The sequence below is a fragment of the Pithys albifrons genome, chromosome 24 (genome assembly GCF_047495875.1).
Source record: "Pithys albifrons albifrons isolate INPA30051 chromosome 24, PitAlb_v1, whole genome shotgun sequence".
In the NCBI taxonomy this organism is placed as follows: Eukaryota; Metazoa; Chordata; class Aves; order Passeriformes; family Thamnophilidae; genus Pithys; species Pithys albifrons.
The window spans coordinates 6,680,447-6,704,181 of record NC_092481.1 but is presented as its reverse complement, the minus strand read 5'-3'; the positions used below and the strand labels follow the sequence as shown (position 1 = coordinate 6,704,181).

Sequence of the window (23,735 nt, the reverse complement as noted above, 5' to 3'; positions counted from 1 at the left end):
GGCCCTTCCCTGCTCCTTCGCGGCCCTTCCCGGCCCTTCCCGGCCCTTCCCTGCTCCTTCCCTGCTCCTTCCCTGCTCCTTCCCGGCCCTTCCCGGCCCTTCCCGGCTCCTTCCTGCAGGGACCTCCCGTGGCCGCGGCGCTGCGGTGACACCGGGGGACAACGCGGGGTAAAACCCGACCCCAGGGCGCGATCCTGCCCCATTCCCGACCCCGCGTGGTGCTGGGCACGGGCACGGGGATGGGGATGGGGATGGGGCCGGGGATCCCGCAGCGGAGTCCGGCAGAGCCTGGAGGAAGTTCCCTTTCCCTTTAAATGCAAATCCCAGGCTGTGGGGACGGAGGTTCGGGGTGTCCGGCGGGTTCGGGGTGTCCGGGGGGTTCGAGGACATGCCGGGTCAGCCCCACGGGCCGAGCGGGGCCTGGCACGGGTCAGTCCAGGCCGTGGAGCTCCGGACGGCGGGCGGAGGCTGCGGACAAAGGGGCTCTTTGGCCCCGGAGCAGCCGCTGGGCAGGGCCGGGGCTCGGGGGGTCGGTGCCCGGACGGGCCCTGTCCCGATCCCGGTCCCGGTCCCGGTCCCGGTCCCGCTCTGACCGGGGCAGCCGTGATTGAAATCCTGTCCGGGGCCGGCGACACGCCGAGAGCAGAGGCCGGGCTGGAGGTCGGGCTGCGAGCAGAGCCCGATCCTGAGCCTGAGCTGAGCCCGAGCCCGAGTCCGAGCTCGGTTCTGCTCCAGCCCTCCCGCCCCACCGAGCCCCGGAGCGGCTCGCGGTGGCCGGGACTGTCCCCTTGTCCCGGGCGTGGCTGTCCTGGCACTCCTTGCCCTGCGGTGCCCGTGCCTGTCGCCCCCCACTCCGGGGGTCCCGTAGCCCCTCCCCGGACGAGCCTCCCCCCGCGGGGAAGGACCCGCCGAGCTCCGTGTCCGTCCCCGCAGGGCCGGCGCATTCCCCGGGATGGAGGAGCGGAGGAAGAAGCGCAGCCCCAGGACCTGCCTGGCCCAGCCGGTGCTCGCCGGAGCCCCCCGGCCGCTGCCCCCCAGCAAGAGCACGAGCTTCGCGCTGCCGCTGCCCACCCTGCCCTCGCCCCGGCAGCGCGCCCGGCTCCGCAGGTCGGGGCGGGTTTGGGTTTGGGGCTCCGCAGGTCGGGGCGGGTTTGGGGCTCCCTGAGCTCCACAGGTCGGGGCGGGTTTGGGTTTGGGGCTCCACAGGTCGGGGCGGGTTTGGGGCTCCCTGAGCTCCACAGGTCGGGGCGGGTTTGGGTTTGGGGCTCCGCAGGTCGGGGCGGGTTTGGGGCTCCCTGAGCTCCACAGGTCGGGGTGGGTTTGGGTTTGGGGCTCCACAGGTCGGGGCGGGTTTGGGGCTCCCTGAGCTCCACAGGTCGGGGCGGGTTTGGGTTTGGGGCTCCGCAGGTCGGGGCGGGTTTGGGGCTCCCTGAGCTCCGCAGGTCGGGGCGGGTTTGGGGCTCCAGAGGTCGGGGTGGGTTTGGGTTTGGGGCATCCCCAGGTTGGTGTGGGAGAATTAACAATCAAATCCAATGAAACAGAACAAACCCTTCCCTTTTATTCAGTGCTGGGAACATCTGGGATAACTCCATCAAAGGTGTTCCACGAGGCTTTTGTGTTCCAGGTTTATGTCCTGAGTTACAACTCAAACCTCTCCCCAAAGTCAGGCAGGACATTTTGGGGGACTCTGAACAGCCCCAAAGGGCTGCTCTGATCTCTGCAGCTCTAAATTTCCTTTTAACTCAACAGTGTTACAGCTTCAGGCCCCTAATCCAGACAGGGTTTGGGATTTATTCCTTACAGCTCAGCCTCTGATCTAAATAAGGTTTTGGTTTATTTCTTAAAGTTCATCCAGGGTTAAATCTCTCTTTGTCTCCAGCTCTGCAGGGTTAACAGAACTGACAAACTGGGGTTTAATCAAAAATTAATATAAACCACAAAATTAGTGCAGGGCTGATTAAAAGTTAGTAAAGACCATGATGATTTCATGGAGAAGGGATAAAATGCCTTTCCCGCGGGGTCCCCGGTGAGGGGTTGGGGCCCCCCGGGGCGGTGCCAGAGCACTCCCTGCCCCGCAGGACCAGCCGGGAGCGGGCGCGGGCGGGCCCAGCGCGGGCGGCGCCGCTGCAGCACAACTTCCTCACCGACGTGTCCGACGTGTGCGAGATGGAGGGGGGGCTGCTCAGCCTCCTCAGCGACTTCCACTCGGGAAAGCTGCAGGCGTTTGGTGAGGGTGGGATGGGGTGGGGTGGGGTGGGGTGGGGTGGGGTGGGGTGGGGTGGGGTGGGATAGAGTGGGGTGGGGTGGGGTGGGATGGGGTGGGATGGGATGGGATGGGATGGGATGGGGTGGATGGATGGATGGATGGATGGGATGGGATGATGGGATGGATGGATGGGATGGGATGGATGGGATGGATGGGATGCCCCAGGGAAGGAGTGGGATGATGGGATGGGATGGATGGGATGGATGGATGGGATGCCCTGGGATGCCCCAGGGAAGGAGTGGGATGATGGGATGGGATGGATGGATGGATGGGATGCCCCAGGGAAGGAGTGGGATGATGGGATGGGATGGATGGATGGATGGATGGATGGATGGATGGATGGATGGATGGATGGATGGGATGGATGGGATGCCCCAGGGAAGGAATGCTCCTTCGAGCAGCTGGAGCACGTGCGGGAGATGCAGGAGAAGTTGGCGCGGCTGCACTTTGGGCTCGATGTGTGTGTGGAGGAGCTGCCTGAGGAGCAGAAGAAAGCGGCGGCCGACAGGAACCTGGACCAGCTGCTGGCACACGTGAGTGGCACCTGTGCCCTGCCGGGCTGTCCCCTGTCCCCTGCCAGGCTGGCACCTGTCCCCTGCCGGGCCACCCCCTGTCCCCTGCCGGGCTGGCCCCTGTCCCCTGCCAGGCCACCCCCTGTCCCCTGCAGGGCCACCCCCTGTCCCCTGCCAGGCTGACCCCTGTCCCCTGCAGGGCCACCCCCTGTCCCCTGCAGGGCTGTCCTCTGTCCCCTGCCAGGCCACCCCCTGTCCCCTGCAGGGCCACCCCCTGTCCCCTGTGCCAGCAGCTCTGCCTTTGCTCCCACAGCTGGAAGAGCTCAGCAGCTCCATGTATCCTTGTGGGGACACTGCGGGGACAGCAGAGCAGTGGCAGTGACAGTGGGGACAGTGACAGTGACAGTGGGGACAGTGACAGTAAGGACAGTGACAGTGGTGACGGGGATAATGACAGTGGTGGCAGTGGGGACAGTGACAGTGGGGACAGTGACAGTGGCAGTGGGGACAGTGACAGTTGCAGTGGGGACAGTGACAGTGGCAGTGACAGTGACAGTGGTGGCAGTGACAGTGGCAGTGGGGACAGTGACATTGGGGACAGTGACAGTGGTGGCAGTGACAGTGACATTGGGGACAGTGACAGTGGTGGCAGTGACAGTGGCAGTGGGGACAGTGACAGTGGGGACAGTGACAGTGACATTGGGGACAGTGACAGTGACAGTGGCAGTGGGGACAGTGACATTGGTGACAGTGGCAGTGACATTGGTGGCAGTGACAGTGGCAGTGACACTGGGGACAGTGACATTGGTGGCAGTGACATTGGTGACAGTGACAGTGGCAGTGGGGACAGTGACATTGGTGGCAGTGACATTGGTGACAGTGACAGTGACACTGGGGACAGTGACAGTGACAGTGACATTGGTGACAGTGACAGTGGCAGTGACATTGGTGACAGTGACAGTGGCAATGGGGACAGTGACATTGGGGACAGTGACAGTGGCAGTGGCTCCCCTTGACCCGCGCTCAGTCAGAAGCTGCACCTGGCAGAGACCTCAGACCCCGAGGAAGCGACGGCCTGACCCGGCCCTGCCCCCGCCCCTGGTCCCAGCGCCGACCCCGTGCCCGGCCCGGCCCCCAAACCGGGACCCCAAACCGGAACCGGGACCCCAAACCGGGACCCCCCGCTCGGGGCGGGGCCGTCGCGGCCCGATGACGTCACGCCGCGGCGCGGCCATGGCGGCGCTGGGCCCAGAGGCCGAGGCCGAGGGGAGGCGGAGGCTCCTTCGCGCCCTGACCCGCCTGCAGGTGCGGGGACAGGGGGGGACACGGGGGGGACACGGAGGGACAGGGGGGACGGAGGGGGACGGGGAGGGGACAGGGAGGGGACACGGGGGGGGACGGGGGGGGACGGCCCAGGGCAGGGCGGGAGGTGGGCACAGCTGGGTGGGGCCTTTGGGGGGCACAGAGGGGCCGTCTGGGGGTCATAGGGGGGTCCTGGGGTGTCACAGCTGTCGGGGGGTGTCACAGCTGGATTGGGGGTGTCACAGCTGTCGGGGGTGTCACAGCTGTCGGGGGGGTGTCACAGCTGTCGGGGGGTGTCACAGCTGTCGGGGGTGTCACAGCTATCGGGGGGTGTCACAGCTGGATTGGGGTGTCACAGCTATCGGGGGGGTGTCACAGCTGTCGGGGGGTGTCACAGCTGGATTGGGGTGTCACAGCTGTCGGGGGGCTGTCACAGCTATCGGGGGGGTGTCACAGCTGTCGGGGGTGTCACAGCTGGATTGGGGTGTCACAGCTATCGGGGGGTGTCACAGCTGGATTGGGGTGTCACAGCTATCGGGGGGGTGTCACAGCTGTCGGGGGGTGTCACAGCTGGATTGGGGTGTCACAGCTGTCGGGGGGTGTCACAGCTATCGGGGGGTGTCACAGCTGTCGGGGATGTCACAGCTGTCGGGGGGTGTCACAGCTATCGGGGGGATGTCACAGCTATCGGGGGGTGTCACAGCTATCGGGGGGTGTCACAGCTGTCGGGGGGTCCCGGGGCTCTCCCGGCCGTGCCCACAGGCCTGTGCCAGGGGGTTCCTGGTGCGGAGGAGGCTCCGCAGCGCCCGCCGGGATTTCGAGGCCGCGGTGCTGCAGATCGAGGGGTCGCTGCGGGAGCTGCGCTGGACGGGGCGGCTCCTGCCGAGGCCGCGCTTCGAGCCCGACCCGCGGGGGCGCGCACAGGTGCGGGGGTGCCGCGGGGGCGCGCACAGGTGCGGGGGTGCCTCGGGGGCGCGCACAGGTGCGGGGGTGTCTCGGGGGCGCGCACAGGTGCGGGGGTGCCGCGGGGGCGCGCACAGGTGCGGGGGTGCCCGAGCCTCGGGAGCGCGCACAGGTGCGGGGGTGCCTCGGGGGCGCGCACAGGTGCGGGGGTGCCCGAGCCTCGGGGGCGCGCACAGGTCCGGGGGTGCCCCGGGGGTGCCCGAGCCTCGGGAGCGCGCACAGGTGCGGGGGTGCCGCGGGGGCGCGCACAGGTGCGGGGGTGCCCCGGGGGCGCGCACAGGTGTGCCCGGGCGGGGAGGGCGATGGAATCTGCCATTAAACCCCATTCAGTTGGTGGTGAAATGCGGTAATTCCGCGGGCTCCTCCCTGTCCCGGGCTCCTCCCTGTCCCGGGCTCCTCCCTGTCCTGGGGTCCCTCCTCATCCTCTGCCACCTCCCCAGGCCCTTTACAAGGTCTGTGGTGGCTCAAACCAGACCAGAGCACATCGTGCCAGGGCAGGAGCTCTGCTGGCAGCAGCAGGGCCACGTTTCAGATCTGCATGTCTTTTACATACTTTCTTTTAAAAAATTTTTATATTTTTTAATATATTTTCCTTTTTCTATTTTGTTTTCTCTTTTCTTCTGTATTTCCCTTATGTTTACTTCCTTTATATTTATTTCCTTTCCATTTTTCTTTATGTTTTCCTTTACGTTAATTTTCATTTCACTTACATTTATTTCCCTTACATTCATTTCACTTTTATTTCCTTTTCATTTACTTCCTTTTAATTTATTTCCTTTTCATTTATTTCCCTTTCATTTATTTCCCTTTCATTTATTTCCCTCACATTCATTTCCCTGTAATTTCTTTCCCTTTCATTCATTTCCCTTTTATTTCCCTCACACTCATTTCCCTCACATTTTTTAATATTCTCTTCACATTTCCTTTCCCCCCCTGTGTTACCTGCCCCTCCCCTGCCTCTCCCCCTCCCCAGTCTCCAGAGGAGCCCCTGGACCCCCAGGAGGGCACGGGCAGTGCCAGGATTGGCCCCCCAGAGCCCCCGGAGGAGCCGGACCTGCCCGAACGAAGTGGGGGCTGCAGTGAAGGGCCCCCCGTGCAGGGCAGGGCAGCCCCGACCCCCCCGGGCCAAGGGGACCCCCTGAGCCCCCCAAAGGTGGGGGCTGAGGGTGCCCAGGGCACAGGGAGGGGCTGCAGGAGCGAGGAGGGGGACAGTGACAGCAGCACATCCTCGGGGTGGGACGACCCCGACACCGGCACAGAGACCCCCGGAGCCCACCCGGGTAAGGGGGCACAGCAGGGGCACAGCCCAGCCCTGGGAGTGCCCTGGAGGGGCTGGAGAGGCTTCCAGAGCCTTGGGAGTGCCCTGGAGGGGCTCCCACAGCCCTGGGATTGCTCTGGAGGGGCTCCCACAGCCCTGGGATTGCTCTGGAGGGGCTCCCACAGCCCTGGGAATTCCCTGGAGGGGCTCCCACAGCCCTGGGAGTGCCCTGGAGGGGCTCCCACAGCCCTGGGAGTGCCCTGGAGGGGCTGGAGGGGCTCCCACAGCCTTGGGAGTGCCCTGGAGGGGCTCCCACAGCCCTGGGAGTGCCCTGGAGGGGCTGGAGAGGCTCCCAGAGCCTTGGGAGTGCCCTGGAGGGGCTGGAGGGGATCCCACAGCCCTGGGATTGCTCTGGAGGAGCTCCCACAGCCCTGGAGGGGCTCCCACAGCCTTGGGAGGGGCTGGAGGGGCTCCCACAGCCCTGGAGGGGCTCCCACAGCCTTGGGAGTGCCCTGGAGGGGCTCCCACAGCCCTGGGAATGCCCTGGAGGGGCTGGAGGGGCTCCCACAGCCCTGGGAATTCCCTGGAGGGGCTCCCACGGCCCTGGGAGTGCCCTGGAGGGGCTGGAGGGGCTCCCACAGCCTTTGGAGTGCCCTGGAGGGGCTGGAGGGGATCCCACAGCCCTGGGAGTGCCCTGGAGGGGCTGGAGGGGATCCCACAGCCCTGGGATTGCTCTGGAGGGGCTCCCATAGCCTGGGGCTGTTCCAACAGGGGGTTGTGTTCCATTTCTTTGCAGAAATCCCACTGAGGGACCTTCCCCAGACCCGCTCAGGGCTCGAGTCCTACAGGAACCACCTGCTGATGGAGCTCATGTGGCTGCAACAGGCCATTGCCAGCAGGAAAAACGTGAGGGCCTGGCCCTGCCTCACCCCAGGCAGTGGGGCAGCCCCCCAGAAGTGGGGCTGGCTGGGCACAGTTCCATTTGCCAGGGGTTGGGCTGGATGGGGATGTTGCTGTTTGATCTGTGGGGCTGGGCCCTTCCTGCCTGGGGGGCTCTGGGGTTCCACTCCCAGTGCTTGGTTTCCTTTCTCCTGCAGTTCTTGATGCTGAAACGGAAGCTGGGAATTCCTGAGCCCTTGGAAGGCATTCCCAAGCCCTTGGATTGGTGTGGAGAAGCCGTGGAGCTGCAGCACTGTGGGCAGAGCAGCTGAGGGAGCTCCAGCCCCAGGGGTTGGTGTTTCAGAACGTGGCAGGAAAGCCTTTTCTTCTTTTTGGATGTGACTCTGGTCAGAGCAGGATGAAACACTGTGGAGCCAGGGAGGTTGTGGTGTGTGCTGAAGGAATTCCCAGTGAGGATCCTGCCACAAACAGCCCATTCCTGTTGGCTGAGCTGGATGGTCCAAGGGGCAGGAAGGAGGCTGGGCAGCCTTGCACTTCCAGAAGGTGCTTTTGGACTGAAATGTCTGTTCCTGTAGCTCAGGGTCACTCCAGTCCCTTGGCAAGGGACTCCCAGGTGGTGCTGTGGGTCCCCTCTGGATCCCCCCTGCATTCCTGCTGCCCCATGGCGGGTGGGTCCCTCTGCTCCAGAATCATCCCCACCTGTTTGTGGATAAAGAGCTTTTCTAATGAATCTGTTCCTGTCTGGGTCCCTGCCCTGTCCTGGCACAGCCAGGGGGGCCCTGGTGGGACCCCTGGGATCTGTCTGGGACAAAGTGTCAGCTGTTCCTCCAGGACTGGACCTTGGCACTTCTCCTGCAGGTGGCAGGGGGTGACAACACCTGGGCTGGCACAGGAGGTGCTGCCAGGAGGGTCCTGATCCATAAACCCTGGCTGGGGCTGAGCTCCCACAGTGGGGACAGAGGATGGAAGAGCCCTGTGTGGTTCTGGTGCCCGGGCACAAAGGTGTTTCCTGCCTGTTGGAATCTCCCTGCTCCAGGGAGGGACTCCTGTCCCTGGGATGGCTCAGCCAGCCTGGGAGAACCAACAGCTCACAGCGATTCCTTGGGAAGTCCTTGTTTTCCCATTGGAATCCTGTTTGGTTTAGGAAACACTGACCTTCCCTGCAGTGACCACGAGGGGGAAGTGGAGAAACCAGAACTCGGTGTAACCGCGGGGCTTTGGGGCTTGGAAAGGCGAGAAATTCCTGTCTGGGTGACTGACAATTCCCCTCTGGAATGTGGAATCTGCAGCTTCCCACTCCAGTGAGGACAGCAAAGGCTTTCCTGGATTTTTCTGCGTGTCTTCCACCCTCATTCCTGTTCCAAAACTCACATCAGAAGCCAAAATGAGACATCATAAAGAGGTTATTTATTCCCCCTCCTGGTTCTGTGGGGTGTGGGAAAACCCTCCTGTGCTCAGCCTTCTCCCAGTGCAACTCCTGTGACTCCTCACACCAAACAGGCCTCACTCTCAGAACTCCTCTGGAGCCCTGAAGGGCAGGACCTGCCATGGAATAACCACTGGATTCTTCACGACTGAACACACTTGTTGTAGTAACAAAGTCTTTGCTTTAAAGAGAGGAAAAAGCAGATTTTTCAAAACCAAAGTTCTGTGTGACAAGGTCAGCAAAATGCTTGTTGTCAGTGGAGTGTCAGTGGCTGAAACTTCCTGAGGGTATTTGGGAGTGCTGTGATGGGTGACAGGGAAGGTGACTCAGCTGGGCCTCAGTGGTGTCTCTGGGTTAGTCAGAACTTCAGAGGAGACAATTCCTTTGAACTGAACTGAGAGAAGGCCCTGCTGAAGCTTCAGCTGATGGTTCCTGACCCTTGGTGTGGGTTTGCTGCAGTGGGGACTGCAGTGCTGCTGCTTCCCCTTGGCCATTCCCCCCTGGAGCACATTCCTGGTTTATTCCAGTGCCACAGAACCCTTGGGCATCCCGAGGCTGCAGAGCAAAGCCAGGGCAGGGCTGGAATTCAGGGATTCAGTCCCAGAATCCTCCTGGACTGAAGTGCCACATGAACCACTGTGTGTGTTTCTCACCCAAACAGAGTCCAGACACATCTGGGAGGGCTGGGATGAGCCAAAGGGGTGCCAGTGGCTCTGAGGATGGAACTGGGGTGGCTCTGAGGATGGAACTGGGGTGCCAGTGGCCCTGAGGATGGAACTGGGGTGGCAGTGGGGATGGAACAGGGGTGGCTCTGAGGATGGAACAGGGGTGGCTCTGAGGATGGAACTGGGGTGGCCCTGAGGATGGAACTGGGGTGGCCCTGAGGATGGAACTGGGGTGGCCCTGAGGATGGAACTGGGGTGCCAGTGGCCCTGAGGATGGAACTGGGGTGGCCCTGAGGATGGAACTGGGGTGGCCCTGAGGATGGAACTGGGGTGGCAGTGGGGATGGAACTGGGGTGGCAGTGGGGATGGAACAGGGGTGGCTCTGAGGATGGAACTGGGGTGCCAGTGAGGATGGAACAGGGGTGCCAGTGGCTCTGAGGATGCACAACACCTGAAGATGTTGGCAGCAGAGAGCTCTGAGGAGTTCCCAAAGGGAATGTGACAGCAGGAGAGGGACAGGTTACACCTGCAGGTGAGCCCTTGGTTCCTGTAGCACCCCAGGCTGGACAAGCTCTGTGAGGAAGGAACAAACTCTCCTGAAGTCCCTCACCCTCCTCATCCAGGCCTCAGGGAAGTGATGCACAGTGTTGTTAAAGAATGAAGATTTCCCCCCTTTTCTCAGGTTGCTTTTCTGAGCTCTGAATCAACTGGTTTATGGCTGACCTTGGGGAGGAAGAATTACCAAACACAAAACATGTTTTTAAAACAAAACATCTTGCAGAGTTTGTTCTTGTCAGGTGTTTCTCATAAGGAGATTTCACTGTGTTGTTGTCCCTCTGATTTGCAGTGCTTGGATTATGTTTGCAGCAAATCCCAAATCCATAAACATTTTATTTCTGTCTCAGGAGCATCTGCCTGATTTAGGAAAAGTCACAGGAATAAACAGCTCTTGGATCACCCTCTCTGGGCAAGGCTTTACAAGGGTGACAAGGGTTTGTTTCCTTCTGATTTATCTGGTGCTTTGGACTGGTAATTTCCCTGCAAAGAATCCCACCCTTCCTTCCTCAGGGACAGCCTGTCCTTGTGGGTGTCTGATGGATGAGAGGAAAGCCCTGCAGTGACCCCTGAGTGGGGCTGTGCAGGGTGACCTGGACTAAAAGGAAAAGCCATTGCCCTTCTTGGCTACAAGGAGAAGAAATTTAAAAAAAAACACCTTCTAATCAAAACTCAAACAGTCCCAGAAGGTCCCACTGAATGTTTATTAACTATTTATTCTCCATTCAGTGCTGGGCAAATTTAATCTTTGTTGTGTTGAAACACCCTCAGAAAATTCCTCAGCTGAAAAGATGGAATAGGAGGTGCCTTGTCCCAGCTGGAGCTCAGGGAATGCCAACCCTGCCTGTGACATCCATGTGTCCAAACACACCCTGAGCCCCCTGGCCAGGGGGGTTACCTGGGACCAGGTGCTGCTCCTGTGCCTGTTCCTGCCCCAGCCACACACAGGGACACTCCCAGGATGGTGAGCAGCATTCCTGCCACAGCCCCTGTGGAATGAGCAGGGAGAGGTTGGGAATCTGCCTACACAGAGCAGGCAGGAGGGGCTGCAGGGAGATGATCCTGAAGGTCCCTCCCAACCCAGACCATTCAGAGGATCTCTGGAGAGCTCAGAGGCTGTTCCCAGAGCTCCTGTTCCACAGCTCCTGTCCCCACAGCTCCTGTTCCACAGCTCCTGTTCCACAGCTCCTGTCCCCAGAGCTCCTGTTCCCACAGCTCCTGTTCCCACAGCTCCTGTTCCCACAGCTCCTGTTCCCAGAGCTCCTGTCCCCAGAGCTCCTGTCCCCACAGCTCCTGTTCCCAGAGCTCCTGTTCCCAGAGCTCCTGTTCCACAGCTCCTGTCCCCAGAGCTCCTGTTCCCACAGCTCCTGTTCCCACAGCTCCTGTTCCCACAGCTCCTGTTCCCAGAGCTCCTGTCCCCACAGCTCCTGTTCCCACAGCTCCTGTTCCACAGCTCCTGTTCCACAGCTCCTGTTCCCAGAGCTCCTGTCCCCAGAGCTCCTGTTCCCACAGCTCCTGTTCCCACAGCTCCTGTTCCACAGCTCCTGTTCCCAGAGCTCCTGTCCCCAGAGCTCCTGTCCCCACAGCTCCTGTCCCCACAGCTCCTGTTCCACAGCTCCTGTTCCACAGCTCCTGTCCCCAGAGCTCCTGTTCCACAGCTCCTGTCCCCAGAGCTCCTGTTCCACAGCTCCTGTCCCCAGAGTTCCTGTTCCACAGCTCCTGTCCCCAGAGCTCCTGTTCCCAGAGCTCCTGTTCCCAGAGCTCCTGTTCCACAGCTCCTGTCCCCAGAGCTCCTGTTCCCAGAGCTCCTGTTCCCAGAGCTCCTGTTCCCAGAGCTCCTGTTCCCACAGCTCCTGTTCCCAGAGCTCCTGTCCCCACAGCTCCTGTCCCCACAGCTCCTGTTCCACAGCTCCTGTCCCCAGAGCTCCTGTTCCACAGCTCCTGTCCCCAGAGCTCCTGTTCCACAGCTCCTGTTCCCAGAGCTCCTGTCCCCACAGCTCCTGTTCCACAGCTCCTGTTCCACAGCTCCTGTCCCCAGAGCTCCTGTTCCCAGAGCTCCTGTTCCACAGCTCCTGTCCCCACAGCTCCTGTTCCACAGCTCCTGTTCCCAGAGCTCCTGTTCCCAGAGCTCCTGTTCCCAGAGCTCCTGTTCCCAGAGCTCCTGTTCCCACAGCTCCTGTTCCCACAGCTCCTGTTCCCACAGCTCCTGTTCCCAGAGCTCCTGTTCCCACAGCTCCTGTTCCACAGCTCCTGTCCCCACAGCTCCTGTTCCCAGAGCTCCTGTTCCCAGAGCTCCTGTCCCCACAGCTCCTGTCCCCACAGCTCCTGTTCCACAGCTCCTGTTCCCAGAGCTCCTGTTCCCACAGCTCCTGTTCCACAGCTCCTGTCCCCACAGCTCCTGTTCCACAGCTCCAGTTCCACAGCTCCTGTCCCCACAGCTCCTGTTCCCACAGCTCCTGTTCCACAGCTCCTGTTCCAGGTGCTGGAGTTTTAAACTTTCCTCTTTCCTGCCTTTTTCTGCCCTTCCTCCCCAGGTGTCAGGGGGAGATGTCCAAGTGTCACTCACGTTTGCCCCCGAGCTCCTCTCCCAGGATCCTGCCGGTCACCAACGTCACCACCAGTGCCAGGGAGTTACAGAGGGGCACGGCCAGGGACAGCTCTGCGGGGACAGGGGGGACAGGGGACACTCTGGGGGTGCCTGGGGGGTCCCAGGGACAGCTCTGCGGGGACAGGGGGGACAGGGGACACTCTGGGGGTGGCTGGGGGGTCCCAGGGACAGCTCTGTGGGGACACGGGGGACAGGGGACACTCTGGGGGGTCCCAGGGACAGCTCTGGGGGGACAGGGGGGACAGGGGACACTCTGGGGGGTCCCAGGGACAGCTCTGGGGGGACAGGGGACACTCTGGGGGTGGCTGGGGGTCCCAGGACAGCTCTATGGGGACAGGGGGGACAGGGGACACTCTGGGGGTGGCTGGGGGGTCCCAGGGCCTGGTGCTCCCCAATCAAACCACTGATCCCCCCCAGGCCCCCCCCAGCCACACAAAAGCAGCAGGGCCTGACCTGTGGATGCCAAGGTGAGGTAGAAGAGCAGAGACCCCGCCTGGTTGAGCAGGAAGGGCAGCAGGTACTGCAGGGAGAGCACAGAGGGTCAGCTGGCCAGGGAGAACCCCAGGGAGAAATCCCAGGGATAACCCCAGGGAGAAACACAGGGAGAAACCCAGGGATAACCCCAGGGAGAAATCCCAGGGAGAAACTCCAGGGATAACCCCAGGGAGAAACCCCAGGGAGAAACCCCAGGGAGAAACCCCAGGGATAACCCCAGGGATAAATCCCAGGGAGAAACCCCAGGGAGAAACCCAGGGAGAAACCCCAGGGATAAATCCCAGGGATAACCCCAGGGAGAAACCCCAGGGATAACCCCAGGGATAAATCCCAGGGAGAAACCCCAGGGAGAAACCCCAGGGAGAAACCCCAGGGATAAACTCCAGGGATAAACTCCAGGGAGAACCCCAGGGAGAAACCCCAGGGAGAAACTCCAGGGATAACCCCAGGGATAAACTCCAGGGATAACCCCAGGGAGAAATCCCAGGGATAACCCCGGGGAGAAACCCCAGGGAGAAACCCCAGGGAGAAATCCCAGGGATAACCCCGGGGAGAAACCCCAGGGAGAAACCCCAGGGAGAACCCCAGGGAGAAATCCCAGGGAGAAACCCCAGGGAGAAATCCCAGGGAGAAACCCCAGGGAGAACCCCAGGGATAACCCAAATGATCCCAAAGAAATTCTGTCCTGACACTCCAAGAGCATCCCAGCCCTGCAGAGCTACAGGGAATTCTGAGGACAAGGAATTCTGAAGAAATATGGAATAAAGGCATCAGAGTAAGATGCAGGAATGATCCCAGAGGAAGGAATATGGAACATATATGGAATATCTACATAATACACATGGAATATCTCACAGTTTAAGTGAACATATTGAAGCTAAAGCAGGTAGGGATGATCTGAGAGGCTGCAACATGGAATATATTTATATAAAAAATAAATATATACAGAGTATTTAAGAGTTGAATGAAGGCACCAGGGCCAGAGTGAGGAGATTGGAATGATTCCAGAGGCAGCAACATGGAATATATATATAAAATTTTTAAAAAATCATATATATAGATAGGAATGATCCCAGAGGCAGGAACATGGAATAGATAATAAATAAAAATCCATATATATAATCCATATAAATAAAAGGAGTTGAAGTGAAAGTACCAGGGCCAGAGTGAGAAGCAGGAACAATTCCAGAGGCAGAAACATGGAATAGGTATATATATAAATAAAAAATCATAAATATGGATATAGAGGGATGTTCCCAGAGGCAGCAACATGGAATATATTTATATATAAAAATAAATATATACAGAATATTTAAGAGTTGAAGTGAAGGCACCAGGGCCAGAGTGAGAGGCAGGAACAACCCCAGAGGCAGGAACATGGAATACGTATATATATATATATATAAAAATAAAAAATAATGGAATATATTTATATATTTATATATAAAAAACATGGAATATATTTATATATAAAATAAATATATACAGAATATTTAAGAGTTGAATGAAGGCACCAGGGCCAGAGTGAGGAGACTGGAATGATTCCAGAGGCAGGAACATGGAATATATTAATATATAGAAATAAAAGTCCATAAATATGGATATAGAGGGATGATCCCAGAGGCAGGAACATGGAATATATTTCTATATAAATAAATATATACAGAGTATTTAAGAGTTGAGTGAAGGCGGCAGGGTCGGGGTGAGAGGCAGGGCCAGTCCCAGGGCAGGACATGGAACACACACACATTTATCCCGGTGCATTCCCGGCATTCCCACCCCGGAGCCCCCCGGGGTTGGACCCCCCGTGTCCCACCTGGACTCTGCAGCCCAGGAAGAGCAGCTGTGCCCGCAGCTGTGCCAGGCGACCCCCTGCCCGCACCCGCTCCAGCCCCGCGGCCCCCGCCCGCAGGAAGGGGCCGGTCCCGCCCCACAGCGCGGGCACCAGAGCCAGGGCCAGAGCCTGTCCTGCGGGAGAGAGGGAATGGGAGAGACGGGAATGGGAGAGACGGGAATGGGAGAGGGAATGGGAGAGGGAATGGGGCGGGAATGGGAGAGGGGATGGGAGAGATGGGAATGGGGGAGGGAATGGGAATGGGGGAGGGAATGGGAATGGGGGAGGGAATGGGAGAGGGGATGGGGCGGGAATGGGGGCGGGAATGGGGGCGGGAATGGGGCGGGAATGGGAGAGGGAATGGGAGAGGGGATGGGAGAGGGAATGGGAGAGGGAATGGGAGAGGGAATGGGGCGGGAATGGGGCGGGAATGGGAGAGGGAATGGGGGAGGGAATGGGAGAGATGGGAATGGGAGAGATGGGAATGGGAGAGATGGGAATGGGAGAGATGGGAATGGGAGAGGGAATGGAGGCGGGAATGGGGCGGGAATGGGGCGGGAATGGGAGAGGGAATGGGGGAGATGGGAATGGGAGAGATGGGAATGGGAGAGACAGGAATGGGGGCGGGAATGGGAGAGACTGGAATGGGAGAGATGGGAATGGGAGAGATGGGAATGGGAGAGACTGGAATGGGAGAGACGGGAGTGGGGGAGACTGGGCACTTCAGGGATGGTTTGGGAACTTCAGGGATGGTTTGGAGCATCCTGGTCTAGGGAGGTGCCCCTGATATGGCAGGAGGTGACACTGGATGATCCTTGAACTCCATCCCACCCCATCCATCCCATCCCATCCCATCCCATCGATCCCATCCCATCCATCCCACTGATCCCATCCCATCCCATCCATCCATCCCATCCCATCCCATCCCATCCCACCCCATCCCATCCCATCCCACTGATCCCATCCCATCCCATCCATCCATCCCATCCTCATCCCATCCCATCCCATCCCACTGATCCCATCCCATCCATCCCATCCCATCCCATCCCATCCCATCCCATCCCATCCCATCCCACGATTCCACCCCTGTTGTCCCTCGACAACCCAACCCACCCCCCCTCCCTCTCCCTCTCCCTCTCCCTCTCCCTCTCCCTCCCTCTCCCTCTCCCTCCACCATCTCCCCCCCCTCACCCACGGTCGCCATGACACCACCCCCTCACTTCCTGCTCCTCCCGGAAACCCCTCCCCGTTACCATCGCAACCGTGACGCAATTTCCGCCGCGCCGCCCGCAACCCGGAAGTGACCGCTGTCTTGCCTCAGCGTGGCCACCATGGTGAGTCCGCGCGTCGCGATGGTCCCTCCAGTCGCGATTTGCGGCGGCAATCGGCGATTTAACACCTCAACGCCCCCGGTTCGGGGCTCCTGGGGCGTCGGGGGGCGGCTTGGCCGCCCCCCGGCGCCCCAGGAGCCCCGAACCGGGGGCCGCGCTCTCCCCGACCCCCTCATTAATTAACCCCTTAATTAATTACAGAAACCCATCCTGCTGCAAGGCCATGAGCGCTCCATCACTCAGATCAAATACAACCGCGAGGGCGACCTGCTGTTCACCGTTGCCAAGGATCCCGTGAGTTCCTTTCCCCCCCGCCTTTCCCTCCCTTAATTAATTAATTAATTAATTATTCTTCATTAATTTCTCGCCCGGCAGATCGTCAACGTGTGGTATTCGGTGAACGGCGAGAGGTTGGGCACCTACAACGGCCACACTGGGGCTGTTTGGTGTGTGGATGCCGATTGTATCCTTTGGTTATCCCGTGGGTTTTCCAGCTCTGGGTGAATTCCAGGTGGCTCAGGTTGAGTTAAGGATCAAACCCGACAGAATAGAATAAAATCCTTCCTTTTATTCGCTGCTGGGATCAATCCACCAAAAGCTTTTCCGTGAGTTTTGTGTGTTTTTCCAGCTTTATGTCCTGAGTTAAAGCTGAAAACTCTTCCCCAAAGTTACTTGGAACTTTCCTTTTCCTCCTCCTTTTCCTCCTCCTTTTCCTTCTCCTTCTCCTCCTCCTTCTCTTCTCCTTTTCCTCCTCCTTTTCCTCCTCCTTTTCCTCCTCCTTTTCCTCCTCCTTTTCCTCCTCCTTTTCCTCCTCCTTTTCCTCCTCCTTTTCCTCCTCCTTTTCCTCCTCCTTCTCCTCCTCCTTCTCCTCCTCCTTCTCCTCCTCCTTCTCCTCCTCCTTCTCCTCCTCCTTCTCCTCCTCTTCCTCCTCCTCTTCCTCCTCCTCTTCCTCCTCCTCTTCCTCCTCCTCTTCCTCCTCCTCTTCCTCCTCCTCTTCCTCCTCCTCTTCCTCCTCCTCTTCCTCCTCCTTCTCCTCCTCCTCTTCCTCCTCCTTCTCCTCCTCCTTTTCCTCCTTCTCCTTCTCCTTCTCCTTCTCCTTCTCCTTTTCCTTTTCCTTTTCCTTTTCCTTTTCCTTTCCCTCCCCCTTTTTTTCCCTCCTCCCTCTCCCTCCTCCCCCTCCCTCCCCCCTCTCCCTCTCCCTCTCCCTCCTCCCTCTCCCTCCCCCCCCTCTCCCTCCTCCTTTCCCTTTCCCACATTTCCATCACACACTTTTACCCCTCCAGGTCCCCACTCCCGGCAGATTTTCTGGTTTATTTTTCCAGGGTTCGATCCCTCTTTGTCTCCAGCTCCGTCTCTGACAAACTTGGGGTTTATTTAACTCAAAAATTGACATAAACCACAAAGAACTGACTAAAAACTACTGAAGATTTCCTGGAGAAGGGATGAGCTCCCTTTTCCTGAGGCTCCCCCTGCTGGGCTCTGCTCCTGCCGCGGCTTTTTCCCACTTTCTGCCTGGGGGTTTTTCCTCCCAATGGTTGGGATAACACGGGTGGGGTCTCCCACCTCCTGTGCTGCTCCCTGGGAATCTCCTGGGAATCTCTGCAGGGAATCTGGGAATCTCTGCTGGGAATCTTTCCAGGGAATCTGGGAATCTCTACAGGGAATCTGGGAATCTCTGCTGGGAATCTCTCCTGGGAATCTCTGCAGGGAATCTCTGCATCTCTGCAGGGAATCTTTCCTGGGAATCTGGGAATCTCTGCTGGGAATCTGGGAATCTCTGCAGGGAATCTCTGCAGGGAATATCTGCATCTCTGCAGGGAATCTCTGCTGGGAATCTGGGAATCTCTGCAGGGAATCAATCCTGGGAATCTCTGCTGGGAATCTGGGAATCTCTGCAGGGAATCAATCCTGGGAATCTCTGCTGGGAATCTGGGAATCTCTGCAGGGAATCTCTGCTGGGAATCTCTGCAGGGAATCAATCCTGGGAATCTCTGCTGGGAATCTCTGCAGTGAATCAATCCTGGGAATCTCTGCAAGGAATCTGGGAATCCCTGGTGGGAATCTCTGCAGGGAATCTCTGCTGGGAGTCTTTTCAGGGAATCTGGGAATCTCTGCAGGGAATCAATCCTGGGAATCTGGGAATCTCTGCAGGGAATCTCTGCTGGGAGTCTCCCCCATCCCCCTGGAAGCAGAGACAGACCTGTGTGTTAATGCCAGAGCTGGAGCCTTTCCCGTTGCATTTCCCAGGATTCTGCAGTGGGAGCTGCAGGGCAGGGTTGGGGCTTGGGGCCCTCCCAGCTCAGCTTATCCCGAGATTCCTGGAATTCCCTGCAAAAAAACATTTTAAAATCCGGTGTGGGTGTTGAGGGGGTGCTTGGGCAGTGGAGTTTGGAGTGGCACCCCCTGGGATGGCCCCCCTGGCAGTGGCACCCCCTGGGATGGCACCCCTGGCAGTGGCACCCCCTGGGATGGCACCCCTGGCAGTGCCACCCCCTGGGATGGCCCCCCTGGCAGTGACATTCCTGGCAGTGACATTCCCTGACTGGCCCCAGGGGACACTCGGCACGTGCTCACGGGCTCTGCCGACAACAGCTGCCGACTGTGGGACTGTGAGACAGGTGAGCCTGCCCGGGGCATCCAGGGGGGCACAGGGGGGCACAAGGGTCACGGGGGACAGGTGAGCCCTGCCCAGGGCACGGGGGGCACAGGGGGGGACTAGGGGCACTGGGGGCACTGGGGACAGGTGAGCCTGCCTGGACACGGGGGGCGCAGGGAGGGACTGGGGACAGGTGAGCCTGCCTGGGCACGGGGGGCACAGGGGGGGACTGGGGGCACTGGGGACAGGTGAGCCTGCCCAGGCACGGGGGGCACAGGGGGCACGGGGGACAGATGAGCCTGCCCGGGCACAGGGGGCACAGGGGGGGACTGGGGGCACTGGGGGCACAGGGGGCACGGGGGACAGATGAGCCTGCCTGGGGCCTGCTGGGGGCACAGGGGGGCACTGGGGGGGGCAGGAGGGGAGTGGGGACAGGTGAGCCCTGCCCAGAGCCCTGCTGGGCATTCAGGGGGCACAGGAGGGGACTGGGGCCAGGCTGGGGGGCTCAGGGGGCACAGGGATGCAGTGGGGCCAGGCTGGGGGGCTCAGGGGGCACAGGGATGCAGTGGGGCCAGGCTGGGGGGCTCAGGGGGCACAGGGATGCAGTGGGGCCAGGCTGGGGGGCTCAGGGGGCACAGGGATGCAGTGGGGCCAGGCTGGGGGGCTCAGGGGGCTCAGGGATGCAGTGGGGCCAGGCTGGGGGGCTCAGGGGGCACAGGGATGCAGTGGGGCCAGGCTGGGGGGCTCAGGGATGCAGTGGGGCCAGGCTGGGGGGCTCAGGGGGCACAGGGATGCAGTGGGGCCAGGCTGGGGGGCTCAGGGGGCACAGGGATGCAGTGGGGCCAGGCTGGGGGGCTCAGGGGGCACAGGGATGCAGTGGGGCCAGGCTGGGGGGCTCAGGGGGCACAGGGATGCAGTGGGGCCAGGCTGGGGGGCTCAGGGGGCACAGGGATGCAGTGGGGCCAGGCTGGGGGGATCCAGCCTGGGGGAGGGACGTGGAGCCCATCCCAAGTCTGAAGGGTCTCCAGGAGAGCTGGGAAGGGACCTGGGACAAGGGATGGAGGGACAGGAGTTTAAGCTGGAAAAGGGGAGGTTTGGGTGGGATATTGGGAGGAAATTCCCCCCTGTGAAGTGAGGAGGGGCTGGGATGGATGTCCCAGGGAAGCTGAGGCTGCTCCAGCCCTGGGAGTGTCCAAGGCCAGGCTGGAACACCCTGGGATGGGGGGGGTGAGAACAAGATGGTCCTTCCTGCCCCTCCTGGCCCCAACATGTGTCACCCCACAGTGAAGGCTGGGAAAGCCCTCCAGGATGAAGCCATTCTGTGGCTCCCCAGGCAGGGATTCCCTGGTGCTGTCCCTGCCCCCTGAGCTGTGCCCTGTGCCCTGTGCCCCTGCAGGGAAGCAGCTGGCCCTGGTGAAGACCAGCTCAGCTGTCAGGACGTGTGGCTTCGACTTTGGGGGCAACATCATCATGTTCTCCACGGACAAGCAGATGGGCTACCAGTGCTTTGTGAGCTTCTTCGACCTGAGGGACCCTGCCCAGATCGGTGAGGGGCTGGGCAGGGTGGGGGGACAGCTGTGCCACCCCTGCGTGTGCCTGTGCCACCCCTGTGTGTGCCTGTGCCAGCCCTGCGGGTGCCTGTGCCAGCCCTGTGGGTGCCTGTGCCAGCCCTGTGGGTGCCTGTGCCAGCCCTGTGTGTGCCCGTGCCAGCCCTGTGTGTGCCCGTGCCAGCCCTGTGTGTGCCTGTGCCAGCCCTGTGTGTGCCCGTGCCAGCCCTGCGGGTGCCTGTGCCAGCCCTGTGTGTGCCCGTGCCAGCCCTGTGTGTCCCCTGCTCCCCTCCCACAGAGAACAACGAGCCCTACATGAAGATCCCCTGCAGTGACTCCAAGATCACCAGCGCCGTGTGGGGGCCCCTGGGGGAGTTCATCATTGCTGGGCACGAGAATGGGGAGCTCAACCAGTTCAGTGCCAAGGTGAGGGGGCATCCCTGGGGGGTGGCATTCCTGCGTGGGGTGGGGTGGCATCCCTGTGAGAGTGTCATCCCTGTGTGGTGACATCCCTGTGAGGAGTGACATCCTTGTGAAGGGTGGGGTGGCATCCCTGTGTGGGGTGACATTCCTTTGTGGAGTGACATCCCTGTGAGGGGTGACATCCCTGTGAGGGGTGGCATCTCTGTGAGAGGTGGCATCCCTGTGAGGGGTGACATCCTTGTGAAGGGTGGGTTAGCATCCCTGTGTGGGGTGACATTCCTTTGTGGAGTGGCATCCCTGTGAGGGGTGGCATCCCTGTGAGGGGTGACATCCCTGTGAGGGGTGGCATCTCTATAAGAGGTGGCATCCCTGTGTGGGATCCCTGTGAGGGGTGACATCCCTGCATGGGGTGACATCCCTGAGAGAGGTGATGTCCCTGCATGGGGTGACATCCCTGAGAGAGGTGATGTCCCTGCATGGGGTGACATCCCTGTGTGGGGTGACATCCCTGTGTGGGGTGACATCCTGAGAGGGGTGACATCCTGAGAGGGGTGACATCCCTGTGAGGTTGACATCTCTGTATCCCTGTGAGGGTGGCATCCCTGCATGGGGTGACATCCCTGCGTGGAATGACATCCCTGTGTGGCATTTGGGTTCCAAACAGCAGCTTCATGAAAGGAGAGTTACAGTTTGTGGCTCCCCTGGGCGAGGCTGAAGTGCCAGCTCAGGGCAGGGCAGGGTGTGGGTGGGGTGATCTCTTCAGTTCCTTCCAGCCCAAGCCATTCCAGGGGGCTGTTCCATGACCTCCTAAATTGTTTGGGATGAGGAATTCACCTCCCAGCTCCCTGAAACCCTTGCCCTTCAGTCAGGGGAGCAGCTGTCCAACATCAAGGAGCACACCAAGCAAATCAACGACATCCAGACCTCCAGGGACATGACCATGTTCATCACGGCCTCCAAGGACAACACGGCCAAGGTGGGCTTTGCCAGCAGCAGATTTCCTGCCAGGATCTCTCCTCAGATCCATCAGGGGTTTATTTCCTCCTTAGGGATTTGAGGAAGTGGAAAGACAAAGCTTAGAGGGAAAGTTCAGTGAGAAAGGGGAGGTTCCCCTTTGGCACAGGCACACGCAGGGGTGGCACAGGCACACACAGGGCTGGCACAGGCACACGCAGGGGTGGCACAGGCACACACAGGGGTGGCACAGGCTGAAATTATCAGCCAGGCATTGAAAATGGAATTATTTGGGCACTTCCAGAGTGTATTTGCAGTTTGCCACCTCTGGAAGGTGACAGCTCTACCTCAGGCTGGTATTTTGGCATTTTGGGGAAACACTTGTGGGATTTGAGTTGCCCAGGAGTGACTGCAGGGGTAACATCTGCCCAGGAGGGGCCCAGCAGGTGGATTTGTGGGATTTATTAAGGAATTGGGTGTCTGTTGCCTCGTAGCTCTTTGACTGCACATCCCTGGAGCACCTGAAGACGTTCCGGACGGAGCGTCCGGTGAACTCTGCTGCCCTGTCCCCCATCTTTGACCACGTAAGGATGGGCTCCCTCAGGGGGGTGACCCAGGGGAGTGTCCCCAGGGGGAGTGTCCCCAGCCCAGCTGGAAAAGCTGCACTCTGGGATGGGGTTGGGGATTTTGCTGGGCCTGGCACAGGGAGATGAGGCTTTGAGACCTTTCAATGAGGGTGGCTGCGAGGTGGGGATTGCTCTGAGGGTTGGGCTCAGGCCTCCTGGTGGGTTTGTGGGGTCTGTGGGATCAGTGGGAAGAGGTGGTGGAGTCCCCACCCCTGCAGGTGTCCAAGGAATGAGTGGATGTTCACTCAGTGCTCTGGGCTGGGTGACAAGGCAGGGATCAGGCACAGGGTGGGTTGGATGGGCTGGGAGGGCTTTTCCAACCTCGGTGATCCTGGGATTCCCCAAAGCTCTGCTCCCTCCTCACCTGCCTGAGGTACAAGAGCACTTCTCTCCTTTGCAGGTGGTGCTTGGTGGTGGGCAGGAGGCCATGGATGTGACCACGACCTCCACCAGGATTGGCAAATTTGAGGCCAGGTCGGTCCTTTCCCTCTGGCGGGGCTGGATCCTCCCCCAGGGCTGCTGTTCCAGACCATCCTGCCCCTGGAGTGATCCTTGGACATGCAGAGCTTGTTTGAGGCATCCCTGATGGGGATCTGAGACAAGTCAAACCTTCCTTCTCGCAGGTTCTTCCACTTGGCTTTTGAGGAGGAGTTTGGCAGAGTGAAGGGTCACTTCGGTCCCATCAACAGCGTCGCCTTCCACCCCGATGGCAAGAGGTGAGGGGTGAGGGGGGTCTTGCAGTGTGTCCCAGGCCAGCCCATCCCACTTTTTAGTTGGGACAAGGCTGGGCACACAAGATCCCTGTGGTGGGAGTGGAACCAGCACCTGAATTCTCCCATCCCAGCCTCCCCTGGGGGGGTCACTTACACCCTGTTCCACCCTTTGGCTGCATCCCTGATGCTTTTCTTTGCCTTGTGCCTCCTGTGTTGGTTCAGGAGGGGGCTGTGGGCCCAGGCTGGCCCCTTTGGCTGCCCTGACTGTCCCCTCTCCCTGCAGTTACAGCAGTGGGGGGGAGGATGGCTACGTCCGCATCCACTACTTCGACCCCCAGTACTTCGAGTTTGAATTTGAAGCCTGAAGGAGCATTTCCCTCTCCTCTTCCTTCTCCTCCTCTGACCCTTTGCCCAGGCCACTGGCTCTGTCAGGGGGCTGTTGTGAGGCCTGAAGTTCTTCTGCTGCATTTTGGGGGGGTGTGAAGGTGGGGGAGTGGAAACTCAACCAGCTCCAAAGGGCAGGAATGGCTTTGATGGGAAGAAGAGTGAAGGGAGCTGTGTTGGCTGCCTGCCTGCCCCGGGGGCTTCCTGCCTGCTGGGCATATTTATACACCAGGGGAGGGCAAAGATCATCAGGAAATAAATAGAAATCTTTTATAAACACAAGGAAAAGCACCTCCGTGGGGTTTTTTTCTGATCTGGGACAAAATTAACCCAAGGACTTTGTTTTCCTGGCTCTGTTGCCTGTGCCTTGCTCCACA

General features: G+C 59.9%; 3 protein-coding genes across 12 annotated transcripts; 2 read left to right on the top strand and 1 right to left on the bottom strand.

Annotated features, from left to right (window-relative positions):
- The first annotated feature begins 91 nt into the window (after positions 1–91).
- On the top strand, positions 92–10,196 carry CCDC28B (coiled-coil domain containing 28B). 9 transcript variants are annotated; one of them, XR_011699648.1, is made up of 12 exons: positions 92–168; positions 934–1,107; positions 2,079–2,227; positions 2,645–2,799; positions 3,092–3,114; positions 3,810–4,083; positions 4,843–5,004; positions 6,017–6,323; positions 7,098–7,207; positions 7,399–7,531; positions 8,346–8,861; positions 9,975–10,196. XR_011699648.1 is itself a non-coding variant. In XM_071576969.1 (11 exons), the coding sequence occupies exons 2-10, from the start codon at positions 953–955 to the stop codon at positions 7,510–7,512; spliced, it is 1,449 nt and encodes a 482-aa protein (XP_071433070.1). In that variant the 5' UTR covers positions 92–168; positions 934–952; the 3' UTR covers positions 7,513–7,531; positions 8,491–8,886. The 9 variants fall into 9 exon arrangements, 7 of the variants coding, with proteins under 7 accessions (XP_071433070.1, XP_071433069.1, XP_071433067.1 ...); XR_011699647.1 differs by lacking the exon at positions 9,975–10,196 and having other exon boundaries at positions 8,346–8,603; positions 8,702–8,886; XM_071576969.1 differs by lacking the exon at positions 9,975–10,196 and having other exon boundaries at positions 8,491–8,886.
- TMEM234 (transmembrane protein 234) lies at positions 9,429–16,010 on the bottom strand. Of its 2 annotated transcripts, none has more exons than XM_071576975.1 (6): positions 15,976–16,010; positions 14,767–14,918; positions 12,909–12,975; positions 12,414–12,506; positions 10,746–10,836; positions 9,429–10,015 (listed from the first exon to the last, which is right to left on the bottom strand). In XM_071576975.1, exons 1-6 carry the CDS (start codon positions 15,986–15,988, stop codon positions 9,943–9,945), a joined length of 489 nt encoding a protein of 162 aa, XP_071433076.1. In that variant the 5' UTR covers positions 15,989–16,010; the 3' UTR covers positions 9,429–9,942. The 2 variants fall into 2 exon arrangements, with proteins under 2 accessions (XP_071433076.1, XP_071433078.1); XM_071576977.1 differs by lacking the exon at positions 9,429–10,015 and adding an exon at positions 10,538–10,630.
- Positions 16,011–16,012: 2 nt separating this feature from the next.
- Positions 16,013–23,646, top strand: EIF3I (eukaryotic translation initiation factor 3 subunit I). The gene is made up of 11 exons (XM_071576974.1): positions 16,013–16,118; positions 16,317–16,409; positions 16,491–16,578; positions 18,668–18,733; positions 20,108–20,257; positions 20,557–20,684; positions 21,547–21,657; positions 22,130–22,219; positions 22,662–22,735; positions 22,885–22,977; positions 23,258–23,646. Exons 1-11 carry the CDS (start codon positions 16,116–16,118, stop codon positions 23,337–23,339), a joined length of 978 nt encoding a protein of 325 aa, XP_071433075.1. The 5' UTR covers positions 16,013–16,115; the 3' UTR covers positions 23,340–23,646.
- The last annotated feature ends 89 nt before the right edge of the window (positions 23,647–23,735 follow it).